The sequence below is a fragment of the Corvus brachyrhynchos genome, unplaced genomic scaffold (genome assembly GCF_000691975.1).
Source record: "Corvus brachyrhynchos isolate BGI_N302 unplaced genomic scaffold, ASM69197v1 scaffold91, whole genome shotgun sequence".
In the NCBI taxonomy this organism is placed as follows: Eukaryota; Metazoa; Chordata; class Aves; order Passeriformes; family Corvidae; genus Corvus; species Corvus brachyrhynchos.
Genome location: NW_008236442.1, coordinates 4,008,115 through 4,028,898, shown reverse-complemented (window position 1 = coordinate 4,028,898; position 20,784 = coordinate 4,008,115). Strand labels below are relative to the sequence as shown.

At 44.4% G+C, this 20,784-nt stretch overlaps 1 protein-coding gene and 1 long non-coding RNA gene across 2 annotated transcripts in view; one reads left to right on the top strand and one right to left on the bottom strand.

The window, feature by feature from the left end:
* FOXP1 (forkhead box P1) overlaps positions 1–20,784 on the top strand; it is a 345,408-nt gene that overhangs the window by 220,572 nt on the left and 104,052 nt on the right. Inside the window, exon 4 of the mRNA XM_008643610.2 lies at positions 11,016–11,138. Coding sequence (XP_008641832.1) covers positions 11,016–11,138 — 123 coding nt within the window. The remainder of the gene's footprint in view (positions 1–11,015; positions 11,139–20,784) is intronic.
* On the bottom strand, positions 11,825–19,724 carry LOC108449874. Its single transcript, XR_001866163.1, has 3 exons — positions 18,917–19,724; positions 14,448–14,508; positions 11,825–13,382 (listed from the first exon to the last, which is right to left on the bottom strand). It is a non-coding gene; the product is annotated as an uncharacterized LOC108449874 (long non-coding RNA).

Below are 20,784 nucleotides of genomic sequence, written 5' to 3'. Positions count from 1 at the left end.
CAGATGTTAGTGTAGGTGTGGGGCAGAAAACTCTCTGTGGGAACAGTGGGCTGCTTTTCTTGGTATCTTAGTCTATTTGATGACCATCAAATTTCCCAGCTCACTGGTTTTGTTTTTTCTGGATGGCATGTTTGATTATTTATCAGAAGGGAAAGGGAGTAGCTGAAGCAAATAAACATGTGACCAAGCTGTGTTTTGTTTTCCACTCAGAAGGCCATGCCCTTTAACAGATATACAGAAAATAATAAACGTATTGTTTTATGATAAAAGGAAATTATGTGGATCATTTTCTTCAGCAAGGCCATTAACCCCTTGTGTTCAGTGGTCTCCGCCTTCTGGCAGCTTGTTGGGCTTGCAGCTGGGAATTAAAGGCACTTAAACCCCCCCCTCTTGCCTGGAACGTTTCCATGGATTACTGCTTCGGCCCTTTGGATTTGCTGGATTTATTGCGTAGTCACACAGCCCTGGTCATCCCCCTGGACCTACTTGGGGTGTGACTGACTCAACGAGAGGTGCTTTGATTTTTCAGAAGGGTGCTGATTTCCAAAGAAAACCTTGGCGAGAGATGCTGGGATCTTCCAGCCTCCAGTGCCGGTGTCTGTGCAGCGCAAGGGGTTGCAGCTGTGTTTGGTCCGTTACAGACGGTGTCAATTTATGGGATTCTCTTTTAAATGCCAGGTGTCTAGCATGTAGTGTGTAGTGTTTCCTTTATAATACCAGCTTTGGACGATGTTCATTATCTTCCCTGGGAAAAAAAAAAAAAAACCAAAACAACACCCTATAAACTAAATCACTGTCAGGAAGTAAAATACAGGTTTGCCTCATCTCCGGGAAGCATGTTGCATGCTTTAGCTGCTTTTATGGGATTAAAAGAAACAAGTTAAGACTGTCATGCACATGAAAGGAAACTGAGATGTGGTTTGCTTCACATTGTGCAGGTAGGTATAAATTTAATAGACTGACTTGCTTTCAGAATCTCTCTTTGTCTCCCCAAGTCGCATGTCAGTTCCAGCGCGTTGATGAGCTCTGCGGTCCATAATAGCGCCTGACTGCCGCTGCCCCGCAGGTGCCGGATCGGCAGGAGGGTCCTCCTCCTCCTCAGGGATGTGGCTTTCCTCTGAGGAATGGCTTCACATCGAGAAAGGGAAAATTTGCCTGACATCTTGAAGTTGCGTTCGAGCTTGTCCATTCCTGGTGGGTCTGGGCAGGAGGAGGTGGATGCTTCGCCTTCTGGCTCCAGGGGGTCAGCACTACCTGAAGAGCCCAAGTGGATGGCAGGGGCTGGAGCTGGGGGTTTAGGTTTGAGGGAGAAAAAATGGCAGTCGAAATAGCAGGGAGAGGAAGGGCTGGCAAAATAAGGACCTGAAACTTAAATGTGATGTGAAGAAGAAAGAGGAAATGAGCAGCTTGGGGCCAGGTGACATGGACAGGGGCTGGGCTGATGCACATGGCTGGCCCCCCTTTCCCAGAAGCTCCCTGAGGGTTGAGGAGGCTCAGGGTGGGCTGAGGAATGGGCTTTGGGATCAGAGGTGCAGGACTGAGGTACGTGGAAAGACAGAGGAGCAGGAGCAATTGCATCCTGTTGGACCTCTCCAGCCCTGGCTGAAGTCCTTGGGCAGAAGCCGGTGAAGGACCTGTCCATGCGGGAAAGTGTCCTCCCAGCCTCCAGCAATTGAAGGTTGGTTCGTGCCCTGAAGCATAAACATTTGTACCTTGATTTCTATTTCTGTCTTTCCGAAGGTAAATGCTGTAAATGCTCTCATGACTATCACTGCAAGTGTCTAATCCTTTCTTTGCATCCTCCCCATGCTCTTGGCCCTGGTGATATCTTGTGACAGTAAGTTCCAGAGAGTAATTATGAGTTGTGTATTAAGAAGGGGAAAAAAAAAAATCATTTTATCTGCTTTAATTTTTTTGGGTGATTGTTGCTTCCTGACTTCATTCAGTGTCCCCTTTTTCTTGCATTATGAGAAATGGCAAAAGTACCAGATGTACCCTCTCAGGCCAAGTCACAATTTGTGTACTTCTTATCATCTCCCCTCTTACTCATCTCTTGCTAAGCTAAACACTCCCACCCTTATCAATCTTGCCTAGTATCTGCTGAGGCCTCTAATCATTTTTGTCTCCTCCATCTGAACCTCGCCTATTTTTGCTTTACCAGGATCTGTTAAAATTAAGGTTTTTACAAGCTGTTCTAAATTAGATTATGCCATAGAAGTGCAGAGATGTGATTTGCAGCCTTAGTTTTCGTGTTTTGGGCTGTCCCAATGTTTTGCTTCCTTCATTCACCCAACAGCAGCGAGTATCTGATGGAGCGTGGCGAGATGTCCACTGTCAGGGGCCGTATTTCATGGGCCTCTGAGTACAAGTTTGTCATGCAGTGTTTTGGAAAACAAGCTTAAAATATGTTCCCTGTTTTGTTGACCACACAGGGAAGCGCGCAAGCAGCTGTATGCAATATACTATTTATGTCGTAGCAACAAAAAGGCCCTCTTCCTTCTCCCCCCGCACCTTATCCCTCTTCTCTTCTCTATTAAAAAATATGAGAACTTCCCGTGCTTTTGACATCCAAGAAAAACGCGGCTCAGCAGTGAATACTCCTCCAAATATTCAAAGGTCTGGTTCACTTTTGGATAAACACAGTAGTTCAGAATCTGATCTCGAGCCTACAGAAACGAGCTGAAAATCCCATAAGATTTTTTTCATCACTCAGGCACAGTTCAGTTCTGGTTCAGTTTGAACGGGGAGCCAAGATTTGTATCCTTTCTCATTTTACCAGGATGTGTTGGCCCATCCCTCCTTTCTTGCTGGTACAGACCTCTACATGCTGTGAGTCTTGGCATGCCAAAATAAAGAGAACCATTTTTAATGTTTGGGATCTTTTTGCCAGATACTTTATAAGTGGCTTTGATGAGTCCTGACTGTGACTCTTTAAAAGAGGGGGACAGAAGGTGTTTTTGTGGTGTAGCCGCCTGAGGATTTCATTTATGCTTCAAAAAAGGGATTTTTGTAGCCGTTGTCACTGTTGTAGCTGGTTCAGGGTTTGCAAGTTCCCAGTGTTGGCTGAGGTTGATCTCTCACCCTGCTGTCCCTTGCTGCCTGCCCCCTTCATCCCTGTAGTGTCTCCAAGTATTGAAGAAAATAGCTCACCCACCTTTTCCCCGAAATTGGAGGAGTTAGTGAATAAATTACAAAATAGAAAATGGGGTTTTTTTGAGGCAAACTCTGTTTTCCCCCTGTGTGGTTCTGGGTCCTCACAGACAAGAACCTTGGCAGCCATGGGATGGGCTGTGGGATGGCAGGGTAGCAGCATAGAGTCCGTTCGTCCTCCCACCGGCAGGAGTAACCTCAGTGCCCACGAGGACGAAGTGCAGCAGAGCTGGGACACAGGCAGCTCCACCCTGTGGGTTTGGAAGAAAGGGTTTCTGTTTCCAGTGCTTTTTTCTGGAGGGAATCTCCTTAACTGGTAGCCAGGATCTATTCCAGAGGAAAGAAGCTAAGCCTGCTGGAAGAAAAATAAAGACTCATCTTCTTTCCTTATGACTGAACTATTCTAGGAGATGTTTCAGCATGAGGCACATTGCCAGCTCCCTTGCTCCAAGTCTGCCCCTGTCACATCAGGGACAGGATGTGAGCCAGGGTTTGTGCATGTGGACCTCAGGTCCCTTCTCTTTTTCCAGCATAGGAATCGCCCATTAGTCAGTTGTCCAGACCAGTCTGCTGTGTCTAAGCAAAGCCTTCATGGCCAGCTGACCATTTTATTGGGTGAAGGATTGCTGTTGAAGCTCCCCTGCTTGACGAGCTGGCTGGTAGCCCTTGGATGGAGCCAGCCTTGCAGATTTGCTGCAGCCAAGTGAGGCGCTGGGTACAGACAACCAGCAGCATCTCCCCAGGCTCAGGGCATCCCTCTGCTGCACCAGTGGAGCTGGGAACAGGGTAGGTGGAAGAGGATTATTTAATAAAAGAAGGAAATAGAGGATGAGATGTGGATGGGGGTTGTTTGAATCCAAGGCTGTTGAGAAGAGTGGACAGCAAGAATGCTTCACCAGGTTATGTTGCATCTTAGCTGTGTCCCACAGCAGAGCCCCATGTCCTGTCTGTAGCTATCCTCAAACTTCCCTGCTGCGGTGCCAAGAGCAATGTTGGGGCTCTTGGCTTTGTGTCATTCTGTGTGTGGCACAGGGGCAGGGTGGTGGCAATGGGGAAGGGAGCATGTAGCAGCTCATTTCCCAGTTCTGGAGGAAGATGGAAGAGCTGGGCACGAATGTCAGAGGGAATAAGTGCTGCAAGAACATCTGCTTCTCTTTTTTGCATCTTCTACATTTTATTCCTCCTCTTCATTTTGGTTCCTTTCCTATTCTCTAGTTGGTTCATCTCACCTCCCCCTGTTCTGTTCCTCCCAGAGGAACAGCACTACCCACTGCTGTCGCTTTGCACTATTTTTTATTTTTTTCCCTTTGCATACTGCTCCGCTCCTCGCCGGTTTCCACACATTGTGCGGCTCCTGAGCCTGCCGGAGGAGAACTGCAGCAGGGCTCCCCTCCAATGTGTCTGCCTCCTACCACCGCTCCTCTACATCTGCTGCTCCAGGAGAAGAGAGTGTCGCAGGAGAGGAGGTAGAGGAGGCAGGAGTGGGAGAGACATGAAGCAGCTCTGAAGCCCGGGTGCATCCGGGCTTCCGAGCTTCAGAGCTGCATCTTGCCGCTCTGCTGGGAGCAGCTGTGGAGTGGAGCGGGGTGTGAGGACAGATGGGAGCTGAGAAAGAAGAGAGATTGCTGGCTGAATCTAAATTCCCCCTCGTCCCACCCAGGAGAAACAAAGGTACTTGCCTTGTGAGACTGAAGGGAAGCAAGAAGCCCTTTGGGAGGTGGGCCATGCTCCGCTGGGAGAGGCGCCTGGAGCTGCTGACCGGGCGATTTCTCAGTGCCTAGAGGCAGCATGAAATTTGGGGAGAAATAGACAACGGGAGAACTGCATGCCTGCTGCTGCAAAGCCGTGCTTTGCCCAAACCTCAGTGGGGAAGTTGAGCAGCAGTGGTAGCTTGTAGGGGTACAGCTGTCAGAGGTCAACACACAAAGTCTCGCTTCTGAAGTCTGGGACCAACATAGTGTTTTGTTTGCTCCAAGGGCAGATTTTGCCCTTAAAATTTCTCCCTTCTCATCCCTCTCTGCTTGTTTTGTTCTGTTTTGATGTTTAATGACCATAACTGAAATAATGGAAAGAGTATGATATTGGCTGGCAACTAACTTTCCAGATTGATTGCTTGGACACTTCAGATGGCTGCGGGACCACCTCTGATTTCTGGGAACTCTTCCTTCCTCTTTTCTCAAGTTGCTTTCCCGATAAGCAGGCTTGTCCACCTGGAAATGCCCAGAATCCTTAGCAATCTGTAAAAACACATGTAATTTTGTTTTGTGCCCTCCTTGCAACTTCTGGGTGCATGTTTATCCAGACATTTCAGAGGCAGCCCATTCATTACTGCACAGCTGCCCTGGGAATTGGCAGCCAGGCAGGACTACCCTTTCTTTTGCATCCTCATGGCAGTTGCTCATCTTCCCACCCTCCCATGTACATACCTTTCATATATCCTGAAGTTCCCTGGATTGATCTTTCCATGCCTGATAAACCTCAGGTTCAGAAACAAGCTTCTCTTGGCGTTAGAGCCAGGCCTGTTATAGCTGTAGGTCATCATATTTCATTAATAACTGATTGATATTAATACCAGTTGGAGCAGATGGGAAGGGAGGAGCTGGAGCTCTTTTTCTTCAGTAGGAATAGGATGATGGAAAAAAGTTGGAGTGTTGCTGCCTTGTACTGGCTGCAGTGGTGGAACAAGTTAGCAAGAGGCTCCATGCGACTGGATCCTGTTTCTGTTTTCCTTATGTACTGACACTGTAAGCAAGTATATGGCATTTAAGCAGCATGTCTATTTTTAATGTTCTACCCTCTTTTTCCAGTGTATTTCCCTTCCCCAGCCCTGTTCCCTCATCAGGAGTTTCTGGCCACATGAAGTCAGAGGCAGGGCTGCCTTTTTACCCTTCATCAGGGCTTGCCCAAAGAGGATGGTGAAACTGAAAGGTCGAGGTGCTTTCATGAAAATGTCGAATTACAACAGTAACTGGGGTGGTAACAGTGCCCAGTGTTCTGGGCAAACAACAGCTGGGCAAACAAGTCACGTTCTGTCTGTCTTGCAATAAAATTGTCTTGGTCATCTCAAATGTGTACTTTTTTTCCCCCTCCTGGTGCTTAAGTGGTTGGGAAATAATAAATGGTTGCCACTTCCCTAAGCACAGGGAGAGGGCTTTTCAGTGGGGTTTCCCACTTACTCTGTGAATGAAACAGGCTTGATTCATCTCACAGTTAATGTACTGTTAACATTTTTCCTGGGTTAGGTGTCACCCAGTGTTGACTCTCAAATACCATTCCAAGTTTGTGCAATGTCTCTCAAGTGCTGTATTTCAGTTGCCTTTTTACTGATCTCTGTTTTACACTAGAAAATCTTCTTACGTCTGGGTGATTTCCTAATGGATAAGAAAACACCTTGGGAGTTCACTTACTGTATCTTGCATTTAAGCATAGGATGACTTGGCTGGTAGGCAGCCTTTCCCTGATGTTGTCCTTCCAAATCCATGTTCATAGTGACCAAAACCCATGGAAGATGCATTTGCTGGGGGATGCTTTCCTTTCTCTTTTTTTCCAGTAAGTGGGAGGATTTCCCCTTTGTGTTTCGGTGCAGAGAGGAGGATGGTTGCCGATGTTCTGTGATTCACTGCTGGAGACCAGGATTGGTGTCTGGGTCTCTAGGTGTCCCAAGAAGCTTTGTCCAGGCTTGCAGGCTCTTTGAGCAGCGCAGATAATGTGGCTGCTGGTAATTACAGGCCCAGATATTTGAAGCACCTCTGTGGTTTCGGGGGCTCTTGGCATCTCCACCTGCCCATCTCATGAGGAAGCACGCTGTTGTCTGGATGCACAAACACGAGCTGGTTTTTAACGGCCCCTGGCAATTGTTCACTTGCAAGCACGTGGCGGAGATTTAGGATGTATCTATGGCAGTGAGGAGGAATGTGTGAAAAGAGCTTGGAGATGTCAGAGCACCTGCTTCTGAGGAGAGGGCCACGTTAGAAGAGCTGTTGGCTAGCAGTAAACAGTCCTGGCACCCTTGTTTCAGGACTTGGCAGCAGCAGGAGTTGAACTGAATCCAGCTTTACTCTCTACTGCCTGTTCAGTAAGTTGAGGACAAGGCAGATGATTAAGGAAATGTGGGGAAACTGCTACAGAAGCTTTTGGAAAGATAAGAGACTTTGGTCTCCATGTCTGACAGTCTGGCACTTCTCACTAGCATTGAATTCACATGCAAATCAAAGGCAACATCTACTCCCACAGGAAGCTTTATTAATGTACAGGCCTGCTTGTGAATCTCCGTGCTGATGAAGGTTGTGGGACTGACTTCACTCAAATTAATTTCCCTGTCTATCCTCGCCTGAGCACTGTGCAGCACCGGCAGCCTCAGCAGGGCTCCCACGCTGGCATCCAGGGATGAGCTCCGTGCGGGAGTGGCACTGCCTGGAACCAGGGAAGGGGGTAGAGGTGGGATGCTTGTTGGCTTGGATTGTATGGGTGTCCACCGGGTGTGAACTGACATCAGCAAAGTTAATTCCATGAAGGCAAACTCCAAACGGGCTTGAAGTATTTTGCGTGTGAGAGGAGAGGGTCAGTGTGTCCCAAGCCAGCCGTCTTTCTTGTGCATGTCCTGTCATGTGTGAGGAGTATGGATGAGGCTTGAAGTGGCAAGGACAGGACTTGGTCTGAGGTAGGAGGGAGGAAAGGCTGAGCAGAGAGAAGTAGAAAGGCAGAGGGATGTGGGATTGCTGGCTTCACTGTACCACCAAGGACATGGTAGCTACTTGATGCAGACGCTCAGTAAGAACCATACCTGAGCTATAAACAACCTTCCACATCTTAAACCTGAGCTCATCTGATGCTCAGCTTTTATTGCTGTCAGTTATTTGCAAATGAAAAAGCAAAATCTTGAGAGGAGAGGTGGGAAATGCCATTTCAAGCTGCAATTGCCTGAAATGTCAGCATGTTGCCACCTCACTTGCATCTGCCTTGTTTTTCCCTTTGATGTTCATGTCCATCCTGCCTGCTTGTATCCCTGATGTTCCCTCTAGCCCTCTTTTATTCTTTCTAATTCTTTCTAATCCTTTCCTTCCTACCCTGCTCCACCCTCTTGCCATCTCAGGTCCCACCAGGTCTGCACCAAGACAGGTGACAAACTGACATGGAATGGGGTGGTGTAGATGTCACCTTGAATGAAGACCCTCACAGTGGTGGGTGTGAGGGATGTGGGTGCTGTGCAGCTGGACTGGAGCAGGGACAGAGCTCTGGCTTTACTCCAGCAGAGCTCTGCCAGTGCAAGCCTGTCCCCACAGCCAGAAACCCTCACTAGTGTGGGGTCAGTCATGGTAGGGGTTTATGGTGGCAGTGGCCACCCCACCAAGATGCATGGAGCTTTGTGACCAGCTTGAGTGTAGAGAGCAGGCATTTCTTGTATGGCTACTAGTTCTGGGAATCTTCAAAAATTTCTGGCAGCCAATTTAATTGTGCAACCTCTCAGCTGCCAGAACGGATAGAATATGATCATATCACATGAAATGCATGCAGGGTCTGCTATAGCAACTGTATTTCAAAGAGACAACACATATGGTGACTGGTTCTTTTTGGAATAATATCTATAAGTTGATGATGTTTTATTCAAAAAGGCTGTAGCTTGAAAGGTTAGGGATGTTCTGATTGTTTAGTGTATGATTAAAGAAAGGCTTCTGTGGTTTTTTTGGCCTATTGAGTCTAATTACTGGGAACTAAAATGATCATTTGATTGCACATTTACCTGGAATTATTCTTCTGCAGAGCCAGTCTTAATAATATATAATAATATGTTGCGCTTGTACTGTATAGAGCTTCTTGTCTGAGCAGCTCAGAGTGCTTTACAAGTATTCATTAATTAAATAAGCCATACAACACCCCTGTTAAATAGGTGAGTATTTGTTACCCATCCCCTTAAGTCTTGTAGGTTTTATTTCTGCTGCCTCTGCCCACCCTTGAAGATGCTTTAACAGCTAAATAAGTTAATTGAATAAAAATAAGGTATTTTTTAACCGTCCTTAGCGTTTTCTGTATAAAGGTTTCCTTTGTTGCATTGTATTCTTTGGTAGGCTGTAGGGATTTCTGGTTCTTGATGGTACACCATCGTGGGGGTGGTGGTTGTGTGTGTGAGCCCAGAGCCATGCCCAGCAGCTCCCTGCACCCATTGCAGGTTCAGGGACCAATTTAGAGATGTTATGGGTGCACTAAGCTCCGACCAGCTTGAAATGCAAAATCTAATTTTACCTGCACCGTACCAAGCTCTGCTGGAAATCACATGCACCCTTAGAGAGTTTTTCCGATCCAGTGGAGACTTGTTCTTAAATTGGAAAGGAGGGCTTGTTGCCAAAGCATTATAAGGTCTCTCCTCCTCACTTGCCCTGGTCAGCAGTGGTGGTTTTTCAGTCTGCTGAGCTGACCAGTGTCTCTCCAAAAGTAAAAAGATGGGTCTAGGCCATAAAATAACAAGGTTTTATTGGGGGCTGGTGGGTGGGGGGCTGGATTCGAGTTTGCAGACCTTGATATCAAACCTTTCCCAGCAGTTCTGCGCTGAGATTAAACGCTCTGCAACTTGGAGGAGCAAGTGAAACCTCAAGCATATCTGACTTCTTAATTAAATAGGTATTAATTAAATCACTCAGAGAACATACACAGTAGGAGTGGGGAAGGCTTTTTCCCTCCTTCCATGTAGGCATCTTGCAAAGGGACTATTTTTCTTGTTTTACATTAATGAAGTCTTCAGCCTTCCCACTTTTCCACCTACACATGTACTGAACGTCTCCAAGGAGACCAAGGAGGCCCGAGTCCGGTGCTGGTGAATCCTCTGGGAGCAGCAGGCTAGGGTCTCGCCAGCAGAGCCTCAGCTGTCCCACAGTCTGTCTTGCAGGGATCATCCTTGCTGTCCCCTGGCTGGGGAGCCAGCAGGAAGCCAGGGCAGGGACTTGCTCCTCATCTTTTCCCTCTGTCTTTTATCTCCTCTTGATTTCTTTTCCCCACCTGATGGGGAAATCGGCCCTTGCAGAGCAGCAGGCTCCAGTGTTGAGGGACTCTTTTCCTTTGCTTTGCATGACATGTTGCAATAATCCCCCCCCGTCCTGCCTGCTGATGCCTTCAGGGTCATGTCCCTTGCCCCTCCACTGTCACACTGTCCCTTTGCTGCTGTGCCCCCTCCCACTGAGTCCCCACAACTGGTCCATCATGAGCTGACAGTGATTTTTGTAGGATCATGGAATATCCTGAGATGGAAAGGACCCACAAGGATCATCAAAGTCCAAGGCTTGGATTTTGGTGAGGTGAAATGCTGTCCCTGCTTTTCTTGGCATTCTCTCCAGCTCCTTGCAGCTTTCCCAGCCTTCAGCATGTTTCTGCCTGCTGCTACCTCTCCTCTTTCTCCCACTATGGCCTTCCAGAAGCTTCCCTGATGTTCTCTGGTGCTTGGGGAACAGACACTGATATACAGCTGACCTCCTCTGTAAACCCAACCTGATCTGCTGGGAGAGGAGGCATCTGAAATCTGAAAGCACAGGAGCCTGCCCATTAGTGAGGAGGGCTGTGAGCTGCTCCACAGGGACAAAAACCCCTCTATGGAGCTCACCATCAGGATTCCTGCGGTTGTTGAGGCTCCCACCCAGGAGGCAAACATCAGCTGGTGCTGTTTTTCTCCTTAGTCAAAATGGGAAATCAGTGGTGGTTTATCACCCCATTGCATGCAAGGTTTATTTTTGTGGAAGCCACTGCTTTCCTCAGTGGAGGTGCGTCAGGAGTGAGGCGGTAGCCCATGACCAGGGATTGCCTTGCCCGTATGCTGTTTGTATAGCTACCCGTGCCCTCTTGGCTGTGAACTCAATTCTCCAACCTCTTTCTCCCTACAGGCTCTCCAGGTGGCACGACAACTTCTCCTGCAACAGCAGCAGCAGCAGCAACAGCAGCAGCAGCAGCAACAAGTTAGTGGATTAAAGTCTCCGAAGAGGAATGACAAACAGCCAGCCCTTCAGGTAAGGGGAGCCTGTGAGCCTCCGTGAGGGTCTGGGGCTTGTAAAAGCTGAATAACTGCGTCTTCCATGCAAACACTGGGATGCAACCTTCAGGAGCTTCCTCCCTGTGTCCACAGAGTGGCTGTGGCTGGTGTAAGTGGCAGGAGGATTGATGCTGGGTGCTCTTGAAAGTCCCGCCTGTGGCATATTTACAAATCGTGAGCGTGTACTTTTATTAGCATCTGGTAGGGTTGGATCATGACAAAATGGAATAGCTTTTGTTACTGTGTCAGTGTGCATAGGAGATTTGCATTAACATTTCTGTTTGATTGCTGTTCCATTTGTAGTCTGTGTTCACTCAAACCGTTGATTTGCTGTGTCAAGGATATTGGGAAATACTAGGATATCATATCATCGGTGTGTTTTTTCCCCTTTTATTGTCTGCTGATTTATGGACATCTTCAGAAATAAAATCTAAATATTAGAGGGCTTTGTGCTGTTATGAATTCAGAGAGCTTAAACCAATACAGCGTTCCCAAACAGAAGATGTATGCACACATATGGGGCTTTGGAGTACATTCTGCTAGTCTTGTGGGATAAATCACGGGGAGTTAAAGACAAGAAAGACCTATTAGGTCATGTATCACATTTTCCTTTCTTTTTTTTTTTCTTTTTTTCTTTTTTTTTTTTTTTTTTTTTTTTTTTTTTTTGCTATTCTAGTGTTAGAAATCCCATGGGATGGTGGGACTGCTATTATTTTCCTTCAGATAGTTTTCCATAACAAAGCACACGCTCAGGAACTTACCACTTTAATTCCATCCTCTTGCTCCAAGTAATACTGCTTGTATAAATACTGAGTCAGTCCCTTGCCTTGCCTCGTGTTCACACTCCTCAAACATCTGAGATACTAACATGTACTTGCCAGTTTTGGCAAATTATATGTATCTAGTTCTTTATGTATTTCGTAAACTGGCACTTCCAGACCCTTGACCACTTTGCTGGTTTGCAGCTGGTTATTGCTTTTATTAGTGCTCTCTGCAATTGTAGCATGTCAGTGGATTTTTGATAATAAGGTCCTGAATGCAGCAGTTCAGCTGCAGTTGCACAAAGCCCTGTAGCTGGGACATTTATCTTATCTCTCTCTTCTGTATCTGATGCTTCAGCCTCTGTAGCCCCAAATTCTTTCCGGATTTTTTTTTTTTTCCTCTTGTTGTCATAGCACGTTGTCAAACTCATGTCTGTTTTGCTCTTTCTACTTTTTTTTTTTTTTTTAGTTTGATATACTATTACCATGAGCTCCCTGACAGCATTGCTGCTTCTCTTGTCTTTTATATGTGCTTCAGATTATTTTCCTACAAAAATACGGATCCTAGGCTCTTTAAATATGTAGTAGAATATGGAAGGTAAAGCCAACATCGCTAGAGGCCTTGACAGTAAAGTGAGAGGGCCCGATTCTGTGGTTCTTACCCAAATAAAGCCGATGGGGACTTCAAGGGGAGTTTTGCCTGAGTGAGGAATAGCTGTTAACTGCAGCCCTTGGTCCAGCGTGGACAACGTCGAGCTTTGGTGTAGTGATTTCATCTTCAAAGCATTTTGCAAATACTAATCTCCAAAACATCCCCAGAAGGAAAGTCTGATAAGTAAGTAGCATTATCCCAGTTCTGGACTGGGAAACTGAGGGATGTGGGTTAAGCGACTCACTTAGGATCACAGAGGGAATTGGGTTTAGAGGTAGGATTAAGATTCATGAGTTCCTGGCTCCCACCCCTGTGCTCCGGCTGCTGGACAACACCTCGTGCTTTACAGCCGGGCTGTTATTCTTTTGGAAAGTATGAAGCATTTTGTCATTGGGCAAATATACGTTTTATTGGCAGCGTCGAGAGCCATAATCCAAAGCGCTACATTAATGCTTTCAAAAATATTTTATTTGGTAAATCCATAGCTGATCCATATGCCTTTTAATAGACTCTTCCACTGGGGACATTTTTAATGAGAGATTGTGCTGGCTAGGTCCAGTGTCAGGTACTAAAAGAAGTGCTTTGTTGTGCAGATGTCTTAAGAATAGCTCCAGAGGATGAAATATGACTGTGTTGACCTTTCAGCTGTGAGCTTATTTGTCAGGATTCAAATAAGTTGAAAGGATCAAACCAAACAGTTTCCGTAGTCAGACTGGGAATTGTGTTGCAGAGGTCAACAGTGAAGGCCACATAGCGGATTCCATAACATAGCCAATTGTTGGTACGTATTAAAGTACTGGAGCAGCTCCTGCAGTCAGAGACACAATTAAAATTCTAATTTATTAATGTATACAGAGAGCTGGCCCAGCCTGTCACTCACTGATTCAAATGACTGCCCAGTCTTTTTTTTTTTCCCCCCTTCTCACTCCTGGCGCTTTTGCGGTTCTGAAACATACTGGAAGTCCTCTTGGATGTAACATCCCCAAGTGCATCCCTGTAATGAAAATCTGTTGCTGAAAGGAAATGGTGCTGCTGGGGGTAGAATTTTTGAGTACAACTGCACCCACACAAGCACCCACACCCCCTGAAGTCAGATGGGGCCATGCCGACGAGGTGATACCTATTCCTGAGAGTACATAGAGTAAATGTCAAGGGGGGGGGGAAACGTGCCCGTTTTTCACAAGTTTGTTTAAATAATGAACAAGTTATCTTTGGGCTTCACTTACAAAGATAGATGTCTCATTCAACAGCAACAGCAGTTAGCAGTCACCTGGGTTTTGTTGTGACAAACAGGCTTCATGTATAACAAGAACACCATAGGCATCGCTCATCCCTGCTGTGCTTGGCGAGGGCACTGGTGAGCAGCGCCCAGCACGAGTGCTGGGGAGCTTTGCATGGAGCAGGGAGGAAGCCTGTTGGCCGTGGCTGCTGCTTCTCCGGCTGAAATGCTCCATGGCCCTGCCTGCCCCAGGAGAGGAGGCCGGTCCTGGGGCTGGAAATGCACCCTCTAAACCCCACTGCCACAAACAGATGCAGAAAATTAATCTAGTATATACTGTGTAGCTAATCTGTTGTCACCTCATGGATAATTTTCCTCTATTCCTTCTTTATTCCCTGGTCAAAAATAGCCACGGTACTTAAATATATCCCAGCATCCTGTGGCCACACTGGGACATGGTGTCTTTGATAGTGTTTAATGACAGCAGGCTCCTGCAATCCTTTTAGGGGGTCTCTTGATCTTGGCAACTCTACCTGAAGATCTGCTTTTAGCAAATCATGAGATACTCAGTGTATACGAACTTGGACGCAGGACTGGAGATGTGCTCTGCTGATAGCTGAAAAACCCCAAATCTCCAAATACACGATGACTCACATTTTGAGCCTATCGCACACTGCCGTGGTTTAGATTTGGCAGGGACCTCCGGTTTCGCAGCCTGATGACACAAACAAAAGAAAATTGAAAGTTAAGAAATGGATTTAGTAACCAGCAGTTGGGGAAAGAACATAAAAAATATCAGTCCCACAAAAATCACTGGAAGCGAAAAAAAGACTAAAGACTGTTTGATAATATATTTTCCATATACATTGGATTTCCTTGAGTCTGGGAAACAAATAATTTAACAGACCAGGTATGCTTAGGACTTTGAAAATGTGCACATTTTTCCTGGCCAAGATAAATATATCTGTATTAATAGATGTATTGATTAAAATTTGCAGCTTTAATTGCCGATGCTCTTAACGATTATTCATTTTGGTTCTTCAGGCATTTTAGTGCTGGCAAAAGCACACAGATTGGAAACAAATCAAGAGACACATTTTTCTCCCAAGAAAGTAAAAGTGCATGTGTGTTTTGGCAATACTAAAAATACAATTTTTTTTAAAGATGTAAATGTTGTGTGTTGCATTGAGCTGGAAGTTGGATACTGGACTCAAAACAAATTTAGGATGTCCAAATCAGTATCTCGCAACTGAAACCAATCACTTGACTTTTTTTATGTTATTAAATGAGATTTCTTGTCTGATCATTAACCTGCATGTGTTCGGAGAGAAGAAGTAATGAAATTACTGGGATGGAAACTTTTGTTTTTGCTTGGCAAAACAAAAAAAATAAGTCTTCCCTTTAAGTCACGGCCAAGAAAAGAATTTGAATTTGGTTTAAATTCTCAGGGTGAGACCGGGGTAGGCTGAGAGGACAGAGCTGTCCTCGCCTTTGCATACCGCTGCTTTTTAAAGCAGCCTTTTGGCTGGGCTTTTGTAGAATTTAATTTGCATGCTATATTATCTTAATATATCGTTCCAGTATCTTGAGAAATAGAAGAGGGTGAGAGGAAAAAATCACTGTAGCTTGATGTTGGGGGAAATTATTATTATTGTTTTTTATGAAATTAGAAATCATTAGTTTGACAACATAATAAACACTGAGAGGTGAAGGGCAGGGTATGCTCCGTTTCACTTGGAGCTCACAAATCTCAGTTGTGTTGTCTCAGGTTTTACACCCAGGGAACCTTTTTTACATAGTGGTAAATTTAACAACTGGTAGAGAAATTGTCTCAGCAGATAATTTGGCAGAAGAAGTAAATTTGCAAATGTATTTATTCTATTTGTATGAGTATCTCTCTGTTTCACCCTTCAATACGGGAATTGATCCCAGTTTTGCCTCAGTCAAGCCAATGGGAATTTTGGCACCAACTCAGCTTGGGTCAAGATTTTGCTTCTGCAGGGTTTAAAGTTTGCCTATGAAAATTTCACTCAAATCTTTCATTATCTGTTTTTAATTTTGGAAATTAAGCAAAGTTGAGTTTTGCTGGTTTCTACTGAAGAACCCCTTAGTTCTTTTATTTTTCACCCCTAAGCCCAGTTATAAGTGTTAGTCAGTTCTTGGAATGTGTCTATGAAATGCAGACATCATCCACCCCACAAACAGAACAAAATCTGAGTCAGATCCTCAAAATTACTTGATCAGCTTAAAAATTTTGATACTGAGGGGTTTTTTTTCATGACACCTATGGGTCTTTTTTGCTGCCTTTTTATATATTTTTAAAGCATTTACTATTCAATTTTTCCAGCTTTTTCAACTGAGCAGAAAGGTGACAAATATGTTTATTCTTTAAAAAAGCCTGTGATTCTCCTGTAATATCATGATTCAAAAAAATGAAGCTTCTAGGAAAATACCAGTATATTGGGAGAGCTGGCAGTGTGAGTTACTGTCAGCAAACATGATTATTCTCATTTTATAGCCACATAAACCCTGACAGAGAGATATTAAGTGACTTGCCCAAAGTTGGAGAGCTGCAGGCCCTCAGTGGTGTTGAGGTGTGCAGCTCTGCTGGGGCATTTGGGAGTTTGGCATCTGAGTGTTGGAAAGAAGTCAGTCCTGAGGGGCAAAGTAGAAGCCAGGATCTCTCATTTTCAGCCCTGTATCATATTAGAGCTCTCAAGTATCATTTTCTTGCAGGTTTTCTGCTTTGACATTAAGCATTTATAGAACAGGTTTGTAAAAACTGTAATTTCTGCCCAGGTTGGAAGCAGGGCTGTGGGGCTGGCAGTGCCTGAGCCCAAATGTGCCTTACCCACCTCGGGGAAGGGGAAAACAAATGAAACCTTCCTGACTGGTCAGAAATGTGTAAATTGCTGACAAAATGACACATGTAATTAAGAGTGCTCCTGCCATTTTACCTTGTGGTTTACACCTACAGTGTTGAAAAAAGAGAGTGACTCCCACCTCGCTAATTACCATTATCACTGAAATGGTAGGGTTTGAGTCATTAGTTCCATGTGCATTTAATTAGAGGAAGGCTGAAATTGGATTTAACTTATTACTTTTTCATGGATCACTTTCTTGTCATCACTTCAAATTGGATTGCAGCCCCAGGTAACTAATTATGAGCGCCACAGGATCAAGAGTGAAAAAAAGGTAATTAGGAATAACACTGTTGGACCCTTGCTGGTAGTCCACTTGTGCTTGGGAAGAAATGAGAGCAGTATTTTGTAGTATTACAGATTAGGGAGTTAAAGGTATGTGCTGCTGCCAGGAATGATGGGAGACTGCCCCCTCCTATAGCGGTTTATATGATGTACAGCTGGGTTGAAGATGTTACAGCGACATGGTTCCACAATCAGCTCCTTAATACCGAGATTAAACTTGTAAAAGCAACAGATCGGTTGTAGGTATGAGGCATCTCAACAAGCGGGGAGCCAGGGGTCCGTCCGTGTGTGCTTGCACGGCGCTGCCGAGGCACTTGCGAGCCGCGGTACCGAGCGCTGTAAGTACAGCGAGCCAGAATTGATAACAAATTAATGAACATATTAATGATCCGAAAAGATCATTCACATCTGACAGGGAGATACATCAATCCGGAGGACAGCAGTGAGCCTGATGATGCGGGGATGTCAGGGATTGAGCCTGCATTGCTGCTGTGATAAAATCAGGAAATCAGGACCTCACTTCTCTTTTGTTTGCTGGAGAGGTTTCTTTTTGTTTTGCTTTTCGTGGGCAAGGCTCGCTTGGTTGGATTGTCCCTCTTTCTTCTTCTTTATTTTTTGATCTTGGAGGTATGATTGCCAAGTCCTGCTTTCTTCAGAAAATACTTTAAAACAAATTGTTTTATTTCCATGTGCAGAACAGAGTTCAGAACTGCAAGTAATCAATTTTATTGACACAATCTGGAAAGAAATGTTGATGAGAGTTCAAGGATGTGAAAGGATTGAAATTTCAAAGTACCCAACACTGAGTGTAGGAAAATTTCAGAAGTAGTTTCATTAAGCAAAGAAATCTATTGTGTGAGGATCTGTAAGAGGAAAAACTGCTCTAGGACCTAATGATATTATAAGGAGGTTGCGGCAGCTGATTTTTGCCTTTAGAAGAGGAAAAGTTTCCTAATTTCTCCTAGTAGTGAATCACAGTTCAAAGGCTAGCACAATTTCCTTAAGTTGTTTAAAATGGCTTTTAATGCTCTGTTAATGTAGGCAAATATTTGTGACTCAGTGTTGGGTAAGTGCCGCTTGCTCATTATTTCCTGATGCAAAGCAAAGGGTAGGAAATTCTATGAACACCATGCAGAGATGCTAAAGAGACTTAAGAGTAACAAAATTCAGTTACGGAAATTAAGTCTTTCTCATTTACTTGACGTTACAAAATAAATCTCGAGATTAAAAGGTATTACCTTTAATACAGAAAAAGAGAATCTCCTTTAATACATCTCAAATTGATTTACAATTTTTATACATAATATTCATCTGTGGTTGAAAAGGGGGCAACCTAAGGTCGAGTGATGTAGTGTTTCCATTTTTCCATATGAGTCTTACTGTGTGTGATAAAAGCAAACTCCTTTATTTTGTCAGTCTGCAGGAATTTCTGATGAAGTGCAGGGGTCACTTTTCTGTCAATTTGAGTAGGCAGCATTTTTGAACTACTGTTTTTTTCCTTCCTCCTACAAACTGTGGCCCCGATCTGACACACACACGCACACACACACGCACACTTAGAGTGCTGCAATCTGCAACTTATTAGTGTGTAGTGCTGGAGCCTGTCCAGTGGTTAGAAAATTTCCTGAAGCCTGGAATAACAGCAGTGGGTGCGAGTGCCATCGAACAGAAGTGACAATGAGGGGCAGTCCGGCCCGCCTGGCACAATGCCCGGGCTGGAAAACCAGCTGAGATACTCGAACGCAGGAAGATTGACGCGGTGCATCTGGGAAATGCTCAAAAAGTTGGGTTCTTGAAAAAATTACCTTCTGTGATCGTAAGACATCATCTGTTTTCCTACAGAGATTGTTTATAACAGGGTTTTCAAGCACTTGTCAAATAACCAGGAGTGAAGGAAATAGGCTAAAAATCTCTTACCGTTCAGATGAGTCCTGGTGTAGTTGGAAAAAAAGGAACTCTCGTCACAGAGATCCACAGCTTCCCAAGGCAGAGAGAGCCTGCGAGAAGGAGAAAAGGAAACTCTTAGTCAAAAATGACCCAGCAAGCACAGGCTGTGGGTTGGGGACGGTGATACTGCCCGGGCTGATGGGTGCAGTGCTGGCACGGCGAGGTGAAGTCATACCTTAGAAACTGTTTTGTGTGGTGCTTAGCTTTTGTTACTGAGCTGTGATATCATGGGCAAAATATTATAAACATAGCATGGCTATAGCTTGCTTGTGTAACAAAAGATCAGGAACTTTTATTAAGTTTGTTTTCCTTGTCATATTGTAAAAATTTATTATGTGTACTGTGTATATTAGAAACAGATTTGGGTAATTCTGTCTAAATGAAGTCATCCCAGCTATTTCCAGACTGTCTGTTTTTGGTTGTGAATAATTTTCATACATCAAATGGTTGTCATATTTAGTAGCTCTCTACATTTTAAATAGGACATATCCCATTTTGAACTTCCATGGACTTGAGATGCCTCTGGGTTTTTAAGGTTATTGTGTTGCAGGAGTATTTTCAAGGTCTGCCAGTGGCAGGGCAGGGAGTGCTGGAGGAGTCCCTCGCCTTCCTGCAGCAAAATAACAGGTTTTTCACAACTGCAGTAGTACTTGTGGCTTTCGGCAGCACGCGCTGGAAGAGCCTGCCAGATACCTATTTCAGCTTGTCCCTTTGTGTTCACACTTTGCAACAAATATGTTAAAAAAACACTAAAGGAAAAGTACTGTGTATCAAAAATCTCCGATAAAAGAATTCTCTCAAAGAGTACATGCTGCTGCTCTTTTTTTCTTTTAACAGAAGTGTGAAAGAAGTTAATGTTTAAATGTTTAATGTTTTAATTTAAATCATAGACACATCTACATAGCAGCTAAGTTGCTGTGACTTTTTTATTTATTTTTTTAATCCTCAAGGCAAAGTTTCTTTAATCAGGATGAGGAACTGCTGGTGTTCCTCGCACACCGACTGAGAGGAGTTTGCACTGGAGGAGTCTGCAGCGATGAGCACAGAGCAGAATTTTGCCCTGAAACTATCAACTTTGCCAGAAATACTTGAGTTACAGCAATTTGTTTAAAAAGAAGGAAAAAAAAAAAGCAGGAGAGAAAGAGAGAAGGCATTTTGATCTGGCTTGCTGGAGTGGAGGAGAACAGCTGTTTGCCTCATGTGTTTAAATCTCTAGAGCTAATATTGAAGTTTCAGGGCAACAAGTGCAACATAACAGAATAAGTAGAAACTATACCCAGGGAAACAATTGGAAATGCTGCTTGGATGTGGCTTTGGAGCTTGACAGTTTTACAGCTGAGTCGTCAGGTTGGCAAAATATTTTGTAGTGTGTGCAGAGAAAAGGCTGTTGTGTTGCTGAAATGTTTTTATTTGCCTGATAAGTGTAATCTGCCTTTTATAAATTACTAATCTATTTAAGGTGTAACATTAATGGCGCATAATCTCAAGTCACTGAAAGCCTGGAAAATTAAAGTAGACTGAAGGCACAAGAAAGAAATGTACTTTGTGTCAGGCTGAAGTTTGATGAAGCATGGAGGAGATGGAATAGATTATTAAATAAACTTTAAGAGGAGATGGAAAAAGCACCGAAATATCTCATTTTGAAAGGAATTAGTTTACTTGATTATATGCAACTGTATCACACTCAGGAAAGTATAAGACAAATGAAAGCAAAACAAAATTTAATTGAGCTATTATTTTGCAGACTTTGGCTCCGTTTCAGACAGCCTAATCAAATTGCGCTTTGCTCAAATAACTAATGTTAAATGCAGTCTACCAACAGATGTTTAAACAGAGAC